Raw genomic sequence first — 15,599 nt, 5'->3', positions numbered from 1 at the left:
TTCTTTCTATGTATTCGCAATATATTACATTTGTCTATGTTAAGGGTCAGTTGCCACTCCCTGCACCAAGTGCCTATCCACTGCAGATCTTCCTGCATTTCGCTACAATTTTCTAATGCAGCGAGTAAGCAATTTTTTAGTGGTGTTACCCCACTAAAGGCAACAAACTTTTTTTATATGGGCCTACACTTATTTGGACACATCCTGGATCATGATCCCTTAAACCAGGACGTCAATCATTTTCTGTTACTATTGTTGACCGGTTTGTCAAAACAGGCACCTTCCTTTAAGCCATTATTTGTCAACATTTTTTTATTAATGCTTCGTACTCCCCATTTTCGTAGGTTTAGATTTACTATTCTAAGTTTTAATTACCTGATAATAATTAATCTTCCATTTTTTCTTGAATTTAGTGTTACATTTACCTCCTTCCTAGCATGCATCTGCATGACTTGGATTATTGCATTCATTATTCATAGTACCTAGATTTTCAACAAATGACAAAATTCATTCACAGTAGATCAACCTCTATATAAAATTTCCTTTCTTACATAGTACAATAAATGCCTTATCAATACCTTTATTGGCAATATAATATAAATGGATAGATAAAAAATCTACTCACCAAGTTGTGACAGGGAACACACACACAGAAGGGTTTAACTTTTAGAAGCCTTCAGAGCTGGTGGATCCTTCTTCTGGCAGAAGAGTTGAAGGGCAGAGAAGGGGGTGAAGGAAAAGGACTGGAGAGGTTTAGGGAAAGGGGTACAGTTCAGAAAAGTCACCCAGGGTAGGGTTAGGGGAGACTTACTGGACAGGACGAGAAGGAAAGACTGATCCTTTCCTTCTCAACTCATCCGGTAAGTCTCCTCTGACCTGGGGTTCTGAGTGACTTTTCTGAACTGTAATCCCTTTCCCTAAACCTCTTCAGTCCTTTTCCTTCACCCCTCTCTCTTCCCCTTCAACTCTTCTGTCAGAAGAAGGAGCCACTCGCTCTGAAGGCCTAATAAAAGTTAAACCCTTTTGTGTTTGTGTTCCCTGTACTTTGTCTATTGGGTTATCTAAATATATCTAAAAACAAAGATGATGTGACTTACCAAACGAAAGCGCTGGCACGTCGATAGACACACAAACAAACACAAACATACACACAAAATTCTATTTTATTATCTAAATACTTAGATATTGTTATATGCCATTCTATATGCTTTTTGGAAAAAAAAGCCATAAACTGTTAAAATGTTTTGGGTCTAATAATTGTAGTGCCAATTTCTCTTGTGTCATTTTAGACCAAGATATTTACACTTTAATTTCTCCTGAAAATAATCCCATGAGGTAAACTCTTCCGAGTGGGCATTTCCAATTCAGCAGCATCCTCCAGCAAATAACTCAAAATGAAATCTATCTTTCTAGAGTCTTCCAACTTCTGAGGTAATGACCTGGAAAACACTCACATCTGGTCTAAACTCTGGGAAATGCTTATGAAAATTCATTCCACTTCCCAACTGTAATTCCTCTAATAGTGTTGTCACATTGAAAGATTTATCTTTAACTTGACTTTCTGTTAATTCCCTTCTAGTTTTTGCCAATTCATCCCATAGTCTTTTAAACTCATTGGTGTTGTTAGTGACTTCCTTCCTAGAAAGCTGCCCATTTCCTAAAGTGCATGAAGTCTTCTGAAATTTCTGATCTAACAGTGCTTGCACTTTTTCCTCCAAAGCTGAATGTATCTCATGCAAATATTCAGAATCTAGGTTGTCACTTCTTGTTCTAAAATTTCTATGTGCGTTTGACCATCTGACATCTGATATTTTACCAACTTACATTCTGTTTCTGCAAGGTTACATACACTATCTACATCCATATGCAAATCTTTAATATGTTCATGCATCTCTTCCCAAACTAAGTCACATTGTTTCACGATTTCAGAGCGTATTTCTTCTTTTAAGGCGTTCAGTCTTTGATCTAGCTTATGTCCTAAATGAGCCTCTAAAGTTTCATGAGAGTCTCGAGTTTGCAGTTCTTGTCGCAGTCTGTTTTGGTTTTCCATTACTTGCTCATGAGTGTCTTTAATCTGATTTTTGAAGTCCTGATGTAGCTGCATGGACTTATCATCAATATGCTCTTGAAATTTACCATGGCTGTCTATTACTTTAACAAATCTCTAATCAATCTTCCAAAATTTTTCCTGGGTTTGTTCTTTTACTTGTGCAAGTCTCTTATCATTCAACAAAAAATTTTCATTACATTGTTCTATTACTTACGAAAACTTATCATTTGACTGCCTCTGTATGTCTTCCAGTTTTTGTAAAAACATTTCCATATTAACCTCAGTCGACATTTTCTTTGTTACGATGAGCATAAACAAGCTCACAAGTACTACCAAATCACTGCAGTACACCCACAAAAACAATCGCGAAGTGAAATACTGGTGTAGTTCACTGTAGTTGTAGTGCACACTGGCAATGGTCTAGTTGTCAACAATTGTGTGATGACAACGCAGTGGTTTAGACTGCGTACTGGCACCATGGTTGTGTAGACAGTGTGCTGGCGATGGACCAGTCGTCGATGGCCGCATTCTAGCCGGACATCAACGGCTGCACGCTCTTTCTTGGCAGGTCATCTACAGCTGCATATTTCATTGGTTCAGAAGGATGTTCTTAGCCCAGGAGCATCAACGTCATTGTTTATGATCCCTGTAGTCCTTGGCAACACATCTATTTGCTCACTTATTATGAAATTTCTTCCTTTAAATTTTTTTAAAAATTTGCCACTTTCCACTTATAATCATAAAGTCTCCACATGGAGTGTTTCTAACAGCTGATGACTGTCATATTCAGCTTGTGGGCAATGTTTTGACTTCTTGAGCAACATCTGTTCTAGATCTATTACTCCATGCAGCTACAACTTACACTGCTGCTTTAGCACTCCCTTATTAGATTGGTGTAGAGATTCAGCCTTGCAACTCTTGTGATTTATCTCAGGGTCCACCTATGCTGTGCTCTCTTCTTCTTCAGCATCAAACTTCTTTCTTTGGTTAAGATTTCTATAAGTGAAATGGCTATAAATAAAACACTGCTTCTCTATTTAAATAAAGTGTACATTAGTGCCAGTTACCTATGCGTACTGTCACAAACTTTTATATATGGTTACACATTACATGGGAAGTTACTACTCCCAGGACTAACTAATGTTACTGTCTCAAAGTCCTCTCATTAATGTGTCTGTGACTAGCATACAACAACAATCGCTTATATACATCATACATTCACTAAAACAAGCTAAAGAGCAGTTTGGCTAATACCGACCATTGAGGTAAGCCATTCTTGAGGAATTTTTGGATATTAGTTTTGTTTCCCAGGATACAATGAATTCTGTTAACAATCATGCTGTCAATAATCTTTACAACTTTTTGGCATTGGACTGTCTTAATCAGTTTGTACAGATAGCCTTGTCTGCACATGGCCCCATACGCTGCCGATGGATCGATGAAACCACAGAGGTTTTCAACTTCTTTTGAAAGCCTGCTTCCGTACGTGATGTGAAGACCAGGACATGGTCTGCACAGCTTCCATTAGAGCAAAAGCCAACTTGTTCTACAGGGATAGCTGTGAGTACTGTTTGACCAATCCCATTAAACAGTACTCTTTCCAAAAGTTTATATACCATGCTAAACAGAGCAATGGGATGACAGCTATATGGAAGATCTCCAGGTTTATCCAGCTTTAGAAGAGTAATTATTTTGTCATGTTTATTTTCTTGGGAAAGGTTTCCCATATTTAATAGTAAGGGGAAGAATTTTGCTAATGATATCTTCATACATTTACACCATTTGATGAAAAACTCTGGGAGGATATCAACAGAGCTATGGGGTTTACCTGGTTTTTGTATCCCTCAATTTAGGCTTTCAGTCTGCTACCCTCAGTTCCATCACTAAACAGATCCACATGGGATCAAATGGAAGGTTCGGAACTCCCATCAACTTTTTGTATGACTAGAATGTTCTATGTTTTTCTGATAGATCTTTCACCGGGATCTGACTGTGAAAATTATTATGTTTCACACATGGCAATTATTCCAGATGCCTAAGTTACTATTCAATTTCCTCTATCAGTATGCCTGCACTGTGTTTTGTAGTTATAGTGTAGTAGTCTCTGTTTCTGCAACACTCAACAAATTGAGCCATTAAACTAGGTTGGGTCTTTGTTGTTTTTATTACCTTACTGAAAACATATTCATCCAGACCACAGTCTGTAATGTCTTCCAGCTTTTGTCACAGTTGTTCTCCATTTTCAAGAACTGAACTAAATGTGCTCATGTGCCCTTCAAATAAGCTGATAGTGACACTCTATCAGTTTGACCTTACATAAATACTCCCTTAGCTGTCTCGATGAACTTTTTTTTGCATTTGGTGATTACTGTTCCTGTGACAGCATCAGAGTTGCTACTCCTTCTCTGATCAGTGACCCTCTCGAAGAAATTTAACCCTTTTAAGGCAGTTTATAATATTGAAGCAGTAATTAAGAAAACTCATTCCTTTACAGCTTGGTTTGTGCTGTGTGAAACTATTATCCTGTCACCCCTATCTCGTCCCCCCTCCCCCTTCTCAATCCAAGAAGTCCTCAGTCTGATGGCCCTAGACACTTTATGAACCAATATTTTAATGCTGAGGCAGAGGTCTATCATGATTAATGTGGTACATTTCACCATCAGCAACCAGACTAGATAGGTACCTGAACTCTTCCTGTACTTTTTTTTTTCAGTTTCTTTTCCATTTTGGAATATGCCCACTAGTGGATAAAACCAGTAATGATCACCTGAATTGTTTCGCAATGGCAAAAGAAATAAATGAACAATATATTTCACTAAATAATGACCGTTAAAGCACAGGTAATGTAAACAACTATTTTTCACAACTGGTTTAAGTGACAGAAAATATTTTGATTGTGTATTAATGATGAGCTTAATTTGGGAATCCAGCAATGATGTTATCGTTGTCGTTCTTGAAAGAGAGGTAAATAGATCCAGGCTCTAAAATTCGCACACTGACGGTACAGAAACATAGTTACAGTCATTGCCTGTATCCAACTCACATACTTAAACCCAAACTTATAAATATATTTAATACGGTAATAGTATTGCCCCTGTTTGTGGATTGTCCAAATTTGTGTCAATGTTAGAGCTGCTAGTTGATGCTCATTTCAAATGTCTTGACAATGATGTACTTTTTTTCTTTTTTTTCTAGTTACGGAAAATTCTAAGACTGTCTTCTTAACAAAGTACAGATACGTCCCAGACACTTATATTTCCTTCAGAAACATGGGGACTTGTGATTCAGAAAAACATCACTGAAACAACTGTACATCGGGTATCCATCTGTGCTTTCAGGTACTGCCCAGGATGTGACTAAACAATGTTGATGTATCTGGCAAGCAAGTATGGGTGTGCCACATATTAAATGAAGGACTTTTGTATTCCGCCTGGTACAAGCCCTCCTGGTACACACGTTAAGTGGTTCTGGTGCTTTAACTGTGACTGCATACTGTAGGTGGCCATGTGGAGAAACTCTATGGTCAGTCTCAGGCCAAATTATTTTGAACCACCACCACCACCAGCAGCAGCAGCAGCAGCAGCAGCAGCTGTCGAAGTGGAGGTATTGCTGGTGGTTAGTAGGTTTGAAAGGGAAGGAGGTACTGATGCAGCCATCTCTGAGGTGGAGGCCAAAATCTAGGAAGGTGGCTTGTTGGGCTGAGTAGGACCACGTGAAGCAAATGGGGGAGAAGTTGAGGTTCTGGAGGAATGCGAATAAGGTGCCCTCACCTTCAATCCAGATAGCAAAGATGTCATCAATGAATCTGAACGAGGTGAGGGGTTTAGGATTCTGGGTTTTTAGGAAGGGTTCCTCTAGATGGCCCACGAATAGTTTAGCATAGGATGATGCCATGCAGGTGCCCACAGCCGTACTGCAGATTTGTTTGTAGGTAATGTCTTCAATGGAGAAGTAATTGTGGGTGAGGATATAGTTGGTCATGGAGACTAGGAAGGAGGTTGTTGGTTTGGAATCCATAGGGCATCTGGAAAGGTAGTGTTCGATAGCAGTAAGGCCATGGGCATTAGGAATGTTAGTGTACAGGGAGGTGGCATCAATAGTGACGAGCAGGGCACAATGCGGTTAAGGGTAAGGAGCTGTGGAGAGTCGGTCGGGGAAATGGTTGGTATCTTTTATATAGGAGGATAGGTTCCATGTAATAGGTTGAAGGTGTTGGTCAACATGACTGAAAAATGAAGGGTTATGGTTACTGGACTTTTAGTACGTAGATGATGGTAAGCAGAGAGAAAAGGGTAAGCACAGAAAAGGGCAAGCACATTCACGCCACCTACAGGCTGTGTCCATTGCCACAGACAGTCTTATAAACAAAACTCTTATTTATTTTTCAGTCTCAGGCCACACAAATGGTACCACCACACAATTCTAGAAACTTCTTATACAACACCCACCTACAGAGCCAATCTGCGAGTGGTAAACCAACTGAGTGTAGCCGCAATGTTCGATTACCCTCTTGTAGATGATGTCTATAGGTGGCTGTTATTTAACAACTTTCTTGTATCACCTGCTGTTGATTAGTTACCAAGTTTCAACTGGTTATGATATCATAAGTGTAACATCACATGACTGACATATATAATAAAGAATTCCATCTATAACCTGAGTTTCGCTTATAGCTATCACAATTCATGGTCTCTTTTTTTTGGTTACATACCGATGAATTGTAATTAATGTAGCCTGTGGTGATGCACAAGCAGATTCTGTAAGGCCTAACACAGCCTTTTCATTTGCCACATATTTGCGGAACAATTGCACTCTCTCATCATGTGGGATAATATGTGGCATCTTCTGGAGAAGGACCTGAAATAACCAAACATAAAAACTGTACAGATTCGACTTAGGACAATGCAAACAATTACGTCTGTGGCAGTAAAATCAGTACCTGAGTAGTTTTCTTTCCTTTTTCCAAATCGTTCACAAATGAACCGACCCGCAGTTCTTTAATCAGCCAGTGATTGTCAGGAGTATAGTTCCGTCTGCAGTCTCTCCGGTACAGCACCGTTAACAAGGTATGAGCCATTTGGAAAAGCTGGTTGCCATTTAGATTTTTGACATCTATAACACATAATTGTAAGTTGCTACTTAACTATAAAGAGCATTATAATAAATAACCTAAGATCTACATTTACTTGACAAATATGTTTATCTGCATCTTATAAAATTACAGTTCAGCTCTGCAGTACAACAACCAAAATAATTAATCAAGAAAAATAATGAAAAATGACTCTTTCTCCAGCACTTCTTGTGAAACTAATAATATTAAGATAACCACTTTGTGACAGTATAATGTAACTGGGTACTTATAATATGAAGACTAATTTGAAACCAACCTTCAGTAAAAATATAGGTTCTGGATGAAATATTAGTGTTCTGGTAGCAGCCTGGAGATAAATGGTTGCATTCCTGCTCCTCTTACTTCTCACAGTCAGAGTTTCAGGTCAATATGTCAAATACAGTAAAGGTAGAAAGACAGCTGACATTGTCAATTTGCCCACAGAATGTGCTGTACACTGGTTAATAAATACACATCTAGCACTATTTAGTGCAAACAAGAGTCATATAGACGAAAAAGTTAATGTGCACTAGGGAAATAATTACAACAATAGTACTGAAATTAATCCTTCTGTATTAAGTGAATGTATAATTAAAACATACCACAATATGTTGCAATAAAATTACACTAGTAAACAAAACTATGCATCACGTTACCTGTCCTAATTAAAAAATTAAAATTAAAGTGTTACGAGCTCTCTATAACATAGTGATGTTAACTTTTAGTTATCACAGGATCTTTGTTTAACCACTTTACAGAGAGTAATAAAATGCAGTGAGTGAGAGAGGCACTGTTATTTTTACCAGGCTTATATAAAGAAGGGGATTACCCCACTTCAGGACACCATCATCACACCTGATGGCAAATGGCTTCACTTTCAGAATCTGATCAGAAAAAAACAGAGGATGAAAACAAATTCACCTAGCATAGCCATAAGGATGAAACTGATTCTAACTTTAGGTGACACTGAAGAGACATATGCGCAATTGCAACTCAAAACACATGACTACAGTCTCAGGCAACAGAAACCACACGTGGTTTCAGTTTCCTGTCACTACACTCGTGTGTTCATTGCATGTCAGTGAGTGTGTGAGAGTTGCGTTTGAGTGAGAGAGAGAGAGAGTGTGTGTGTGTGTGTGTGTGTGTGTGTGTGTGTGTGTGTGTGTGTGAGAGAGAGAGAGAGAGAGAGAGAGAGAGAGAGAGTGTGTGTGTGTGTGTCGTCTATTGTTCATGAAGGCCTTAATGGATGGAAGCTTTAATTGTGAGAGTCTTCCTGCTGTCCTATCTGAGACTCAGCATCTCCGCTATATGGCGAGTAGCAGCTTTCCTTTGCATAATATTGCTAGTACGGGTACAAGTTATACTCAACAAACAGAATCTGTATCTTTACGTGAGTAATCCAGTGACCAGTACCACTTGCAGATTACCTACATAACAGCCTCCAGAGGCACAAAAATTTGATTTTTGGTATTTCGAGTCATTATTCACTGAATTTCAAAATTTTAAATGCTATTATAAACAAATCATTAAAAGGTATAATATTGAGTGAAAAGTTTAACACAATTCCACAAGTATTACAGACAGAAACTGTGTGTTTGTCTAAAGACAGCATAACTGACGGCGTGCTTATATCCGGACTTTATTCATCCAATATTTGAGAACAAGAGCACTTAGCAACTAACATCAAACTTTGTGCATCATTTCAAATCTTTCCTAAACTTTTTCTGGTTTTCAAGCCTCAAGTCAAATATTTGAAACATTATCTCATTTATAAAAATAATCAAATGTTGGAAGCTGTTTTATACACTGGAATTTGATTCTTTAAAGAATCAAGGGTTTACTGGTAAACTAATAACCGATTCCTTTTACTGAATGCTGACTCAGATGATATTGTTGCTGAAACGTTGAAGCAAAACTTAGGTATTACTCTGAATAAATACCCGACTCATAAAATTGTAGCTGGCTGTGTCTCTGATTCACTATAGATATTTCGGCAAAAATACACTCTTGGGGGGGGGGGGGGGGGGGTGAATACAATGCACCACAAATGAATATATGAGGTGCACATGTACAGACAAACATATAATTACAGTTTCAGAAAAATTGGATGATTTATTCAAGAAAAAGAGCTTCACAAATTGAAGTCAATAACGTATTGGTTCACCTCTGGCTCTTATGCAAGCAAAGCAGCTATTCGAATTGGCATTGATTGATAGAGTTGTTGGATGTTCTTCTGAGAGATACTGCACCAAATTCTGTCCCATTTGCTCATTAGATTATCAAAACCCTTTAATTACTGGATGATCCTGCCCATAATGCTACAAACATGGAGAGGGATTCAGTGACCTTGCTGGCCAAAGTAAAGTTTGGCAAGCTTTGTACAGGTGGGCATTACCTCGCTGCAATTAAGCGTGGACGGCCTGCCCTGAAGAGCAACAAAACGGGGCATAAAATATCATCGGCATACCGCTGTGCTGTAAGGGTGCCACGGATGACAATCAAAGGAGCCTGCTATGGAAAGAAACACACCCCAGATCATCACTCACGGTTATCGGGCTGTACAGTGGGTGACAGTCACGTCGGTACCCCACTGCTGTCTGCGGTGTCTCACAACGTGTGTTTATCCTGGAATCTCACTGGCTAAGGTAGAATTGTCTTCAGTAACGAGTCCAGCTTTAAACTGAGCCCCATGACTGGCAGAGACGTCTCTGGGGATGTTCTAAACAACGATGGGATACAAATTGGATTGTCGCCACGTACAGCCTGACGTCCAGGAGTTGATCGTCTGGGGTGCCATTTTTTTCATAGCACGACCCCTACGGTTGTCATCTGAGGTGTCCTTACAGCACAGTGGTACGCCGACGATGTTTTATGCCCCGTTTTATTGCCCTTCACGGCGAGACACCCCGGGCTTACCTTTCGGCAAGATAATGCCTGCCTGCATACGTGAAGATTTTTGCTGCTCGTTTTCGTGCTCGCCACACCTTATTTCGCCCAGCTAGGTCGACAGATCTCTCCCCAACTGAGAACATTTGGAGCATTATAGGCAGGGGCCTCAACCGTCTCAGGATGTCGACGACTTTACACACTAATAGTATAGAACTGAGTACGACATTTCTCGCGAGGACAACTCTACCGACCCGAGCCCTATAATTGCTTTGCTTGCATAAGGGCCACAGGTTGACCAATATGTTATTGACTAGCTCAATTTGTGTAGCTTTTCCTCTTGAATAAATCATCCAGTTTTTTTCCTGAAATTGCAACTGTCTGTTTGTCTGCACATTTACATCACATCTAGGTGTTCCCAGGGGTTGTACGCGTAACAAATAATACAAATTGTATTAAGTGCTTTCTTCAAAAATTATTTTTGAGCAATTTGTTCAGAAGCACACTCAGAGTAGAAATGGTTGCGATAACCTACTAGACCTCTTCGCAGCATATAATCCTAAAAAAATAGATACCGCCATGACATATACAGTACGCGTAACAAATAATACAAATTGTATTAAGTGCTTTCTTCAAAAATTATTTTTGAGCAATTTGTTCAGAAGCACACTCAGAGTAGAAATGGTTGCGATAACCTACTAGACCTCTTCGCAGCATGTTGTTGTTGTTGTGGTCTTCAGTCCTGAGACTGGTTTGATGCAGCTCTCCATGCTACTCTATCCTGTGCAAGCTTTTTCATCTCCCAGTACCTACTGCAACCTACATCCTTCTGAATCTGCTTAGTGTATTCATCTCTTGGTCTCCCCCTACGATTTTTACCCTCCACGCTGCCCTCCAATACTAAATTGGTGATCCCTTGATGCCTCAGAACATGTCCTACCAACCGATCCCTTCTTCTGGTCAAGTTGTGCCACAAACTTCTCTTTTCCCCAATCCTATTCAATACTTCCTCATTAGTTATGTGATCTACCCATCTAATCTTCAGCATTCTTCTGTAGCAACACATTTCGAAAGCTTCTATTCTCTTCTTGTCCAAACTATTTATCGTCCATGCTTCACTTCCATACATGGCTACACTCCATACGAATACTTTCAGAAATGACTTCCTGACACTTAAATCAATACTGGATGTTAACAAATTTCTCTTCTTCAGAAACGCTTTCTTTGCCATTGCCAGCCTACATTTTATGTCCTCTCTACTTCGACCATCAGTAGTTATTTTGCTCCCCAAATAGCAAAACTCCTTTACTACTTTAAGTGTCTCATTTCCTAATCTAATTCCCTCAGCATCACCCGACTTAATTCGACTACATTCCACTATCCTTGTTTTGCTTTTATTGATGTTCATCTTATATCCTCCTTTCAAGACACTATCCATTCCATTCAACTGCTCTTCCAAGTCCTTTGCTGTCTCTGACAGAATTACAATGTTATCGGCGAACCTCAACATTTTTATTTCTTCTCCATGAATTTTAATACCCACTCCGAATTTTTCTTTTGTTTCCTTTACTGCTTGCTCAATATACAGATTGAATAACATCGGGGAGAGGCTACAACCCTGTCTTACTCCCTTCCCAACCACTGCTTCCCTTTCATGTCCCTCGACTCTTATAACTGCCATCTGGTTTCTGTACAAATTGTAAATAGCCTTTCGCTCCCTGTATTTTACCCCTGCCACCTTTAGAATTTTAAAGAGAGTATTCCAGTCAACATTGTCAAAAGCTTTCTCTAAGTCTACAAATGCTAGAAACGTAGGTTTGCCTTTCCTTAATCTTTCTTCTAAGATAAGTCGTAAGGTCAGTATTGCCTCACGTGTTCCAGTGTTTCTACGGAATCCAAACTGATCTTCCCCGAGGTTGGCTTCTACTAGTTTTTCCATTCGTCTGTAAAGAATTCGTGTTAGTATTTTGCAGCTGTGACTTATTAAGCTGATAGTTCGGTAATTTTCACATCTGTCAACACCTGCTTTCTTTGGGATTGGAATTATTATATTCTTCTTGAAGTCTGAGGGTATTTCGCCTGTTTCATACATCTTGCTCACCAGATGGTAGAGTTTTGTCAGGACTGGCTCTCCCACGGCCGTCAGTAGTTCCAATGGAATATTGTCCACTCCGGGGGCCTTGTTTCGACTCAGGTCTTTCAGTGCTCTGTCAAACTCTTCACGCAGTATCGTATCTCCCATTTCATCTTCATCTACATCCTCTTCCATTTCCATAATATTGTCCTCAAGTACATCGCCCTTGTATAGACCCTCTATATACTCCTTCCACCTTTCTGCTTTCCCTTCTTTGCTTAGCACTGGGTTTCCATCTGATCTCTTGATATTCATACAAGTCATTCTCTTATCTCCGAAGGTCTCTTTAATTTTCCTGTAGGCGGTATCTATCTTACCCCTAGTGAGATAGGCCTCTACATCCTTACATTTGTCCTCTAGCCATCCCTGTTTAGCCATTTTGCACTTCCTGTCGATCTCATTTTTGAGACGTTTGTATTCCTTTTTGCCTGTTTCACTTACTGCATTTTTATATTTTCTCCTTTCATCAATTAAATTCAATATTTCTTCTGTTACCCAAGGATTTCTACTAGCCCTCGTCTTTTTACCTACTTGATCCTCTGCTGCCTTCACTACTTCATCCCTCAAAGCTACCCATTCTTCTTCTACTGTATTTATTTCCCCCATTCCTGTCAATTGCTCCCTTATGCTCTCCCTGAATCTCTGTACAACCTCTGGTTCTTTTAGTTTATCCAGGTCCCATCTCCTTAAATTCCCACCTTTTTGCAGTTTCTTCAGTTTTAATCTACAGGTCATAACCAATAGATTGTGGTCAGAGTCCACATCTGCCCCTGGAAATGTCTTACAATTTAAAACCTGGTTCCTAAATCTCTGTCTTACCATTATATAATCTAACTGATACCTTCTAGTATCTCCAGGGTTCTTCCACGTACACAACCTTCTTTCATGATTCTTAAACCAAGTGTTAGTTATGATTATGTTGTGCTCTGTGCAAAATTCTACCAGGCGGCTTCCTCTTTCATTTCTGTCCCCCAATCCATATTCACCTACTATGTTTCCTTCTCTCCCTTTTCCTACACTCGAATTCCAGTCACCCATGACTATTAAATTTTCGTCTCCCTTCACAATCTGAATAATTTCTTTTATTTCATCACACATTTCTTCAATTTCTTCGTCATCTGCAGAGCTAGTTGGCATATAAACTTGTACTACTGTAGTAGGTGTGGGCTTCGTATCTATCTTGGCCATAATAATGCGTTCACTATGCTGTTTGTAGTAGCTTACCCGCATTCCTATTTTCCTATTCATTATTAAACCTACTCCTGCATTACCCCTATTTGATTTTGTGTTTATAACCCTGTAGTCACCTGACCAGAAGTCTTGTCCCTCCTGCCACCGAACTTCACTAATTCCCACTATATCTAACTTCAACCTATCCATTTCCCTTTTTAAATTTTCTAACCTACCTGCCCGATTAAGGGATCTGACATTCCACGCTCCGATCCGTTGAACACCAGTTTTCTTTCTCCTGATAACGACATCCTCTTGAGTAGTCCCCGCCCGGAGATCCGAATGGGGGACTATTTTACCTCCAGAATATTTTACCCAAGAGGACGCCATCATCATGTAATCATACAGTAAAGCTGCATGCCCTCGGGAAGAATTACGGCTGTAGTTTCCCCTTGCTTTCAGCCGTTCGCAGTACCAGCACAACAAGGCCGTTTTGGTTATTGTTACAAGGCCAGATCAGTCAATCATCCAGACTGTTGCCCTTGCAACTACTGAAAAGGCTGCTGCCCCTCTTCAGGAACCACACGTTTGTCTGGCCTCTCAACAGATACCCCTCCGTTGTGGTTGCACCTACGGTACGGCTATCTGTATCGCTGAGGCACGCAAGCCTCCCCACCAACGGCAAGGTCCATGGTTCATGGGGGGGGGGGGGGGGGGGGGGGGGGTGTTTAAGTGCTTTCTTCAAAAATTATTTTTGAGCAGTTTGTTCAGAAGCACACTCAGAGTAGAAATGGTTGCGATAACCTACTAGACCTCTTCGCAGCATATAATCCTAAAAAAATAGATACCGCCATGACATGTATACGGATTAGTGACCACAAGGCCACTGCAGTGAGACTGAACACATCCAGTTCAACCAATAGCAAATGTTACATGTGTCTACTTTTTAATAATAAAAAAAAACAGCTAAAAATTTGCATGATGATATCCTAAGGGACAGTCCCAATCTTTCAAACAGACTATTAACCACAGACCAGATGAGGCTTAATTTCAAGAAATAGAACTAACAGTAAATAAAGAGTTTTATACCAAGTAAATTAATAAGAAATGGGACAGATACCCCATGGTACAAAAACAGGTAAGGACACTGGAAGAAGCAACAAAAAAAAGCATGCCATATTTAAAAGAATGCCAAATCTCAATGTGAGGTATTTATACAGGGTTTCCACAGCAAAAGTCTATCGCGAAATCTGCCAAAAAAGAGAGAGAGAGACAGAGAGAGACAGAGAGAGAGAGAGAGAGAGAGAGAATCAGGTTGCATCTACAGTACTCAGGAGACACAATCAATATGTACACTATGCAAAAGCAATGGTAGTGCTACTGTTGACAGCACCACTAAAGTGGAGTTACTAAACATGGTTTTTTGAATTTCCTTCACCGCAGAAGATGCAGTAACCAACACGGATGCAGTAACCGACATGAGATGCATAAGCAACACGAGATAACCTCAACGTGATAAAACAATTATCTGAATAAAGGAAAGTTTTCTGGTCCAGACTATATACCAATTAGATTCCCTTTGTAGGATGCTGATGTAATGGCTCCACATTTAGCAATCATCCACAGCCGTGCAATCAACAAAAGATCTGTACCTAAAGACTGATAAGTTGCTTATATCACAGTAATACTCAAAATAGGAAACAGAAGTAATGCACTGATTTATAGTTCCATATCAAAGACATCAATCTGCCACAGGATTATGGAACGTACACTGCGTTCAAACATAATTAAATACCTTGAGGGAAGTGGTCTGTTGACCCACAGTGAAAGCAATTTCAGAAAATATTGTTTTTGAGAAACACAACGGCCTCTTTATTCACACAAAGCACTGAGTGCTACAAACAGAGGATCTCAAACTGATTCCATATTTCTAGTTTTCCAGAAGGTGGCACAGTGGTCAGCACACTGGACTTGCATTCGGCAGGACGACGGTTCAAACCCACATCTGGCCATCCTGATTTAGGATCTCTATGATTTCCCTAAATTGTTTCCAGCAAATGCTGGGACGGTTCCTTTGAAAGGGCATGGCCAACTTCCTTCCCCATCCTTCCCTAATCCAATGACCTCGCTCTTTGGTCCCCTCCCCCAAATAAATCAACCAACCACTCAACCAGGAGGATTTTGATATAGTGTTCCTCACAAGAAGGTTCTAATCAAACAACATGTCTATGGAGTATCAGCTCAGCCGT

General features: G+C 39.8%; 1 protein-coding gene across 2 annotated transcripts in view; it reads right to left on the bottom strand.

Moving 5' to 3' along the window:
* Positions 1–15,599, bottom strand: part of LOC124794779 (ubiquitin-protein ligase E3B) — a 283,854-nt gene that overhangs the window by 141,385 nt on the left and 126,870 nt on the right. For both annotated transcript variants that reach the window (XM_047258416.1, XM_047258425.1), the window contains exons 9-10: positions 6,990–7,162; positions 6,762–6,907 (exon numbers count right to left, since the gene is read on the bottom strand). In XM_047258416.1, the coding sequence (XP_047114372.1) occupies positions 6,762–6,907; positions 6,990–7,162 (319 nt within the window). The remainder of the gene's footprint in view (positions 1–6,761; positions 6,908–6,989; positions 7,163–15,599) is intronic.

Source organism: Schistocerca piceifrons, chromosome 1 (genome assembly GCF_021461385.2).
Source record: "Schistocerca piceifrons isolate TAMUIC-IGC-003096 chromosome 1, iqSchPice1.1, whole genome shotgun sequence".
NCBI classification, from domain to species: Eukaryota; Metazoa; Arthropoda; class Insecta; order Orthoptera; family Acrididae; genus Schistocerca; species Schistocerca piceifrons.
The sequence above is the reverse complement of the archived record's forward strand: the minus strand, read 5'-3'. Positions and strand labels throughout refer to the sequence as shown.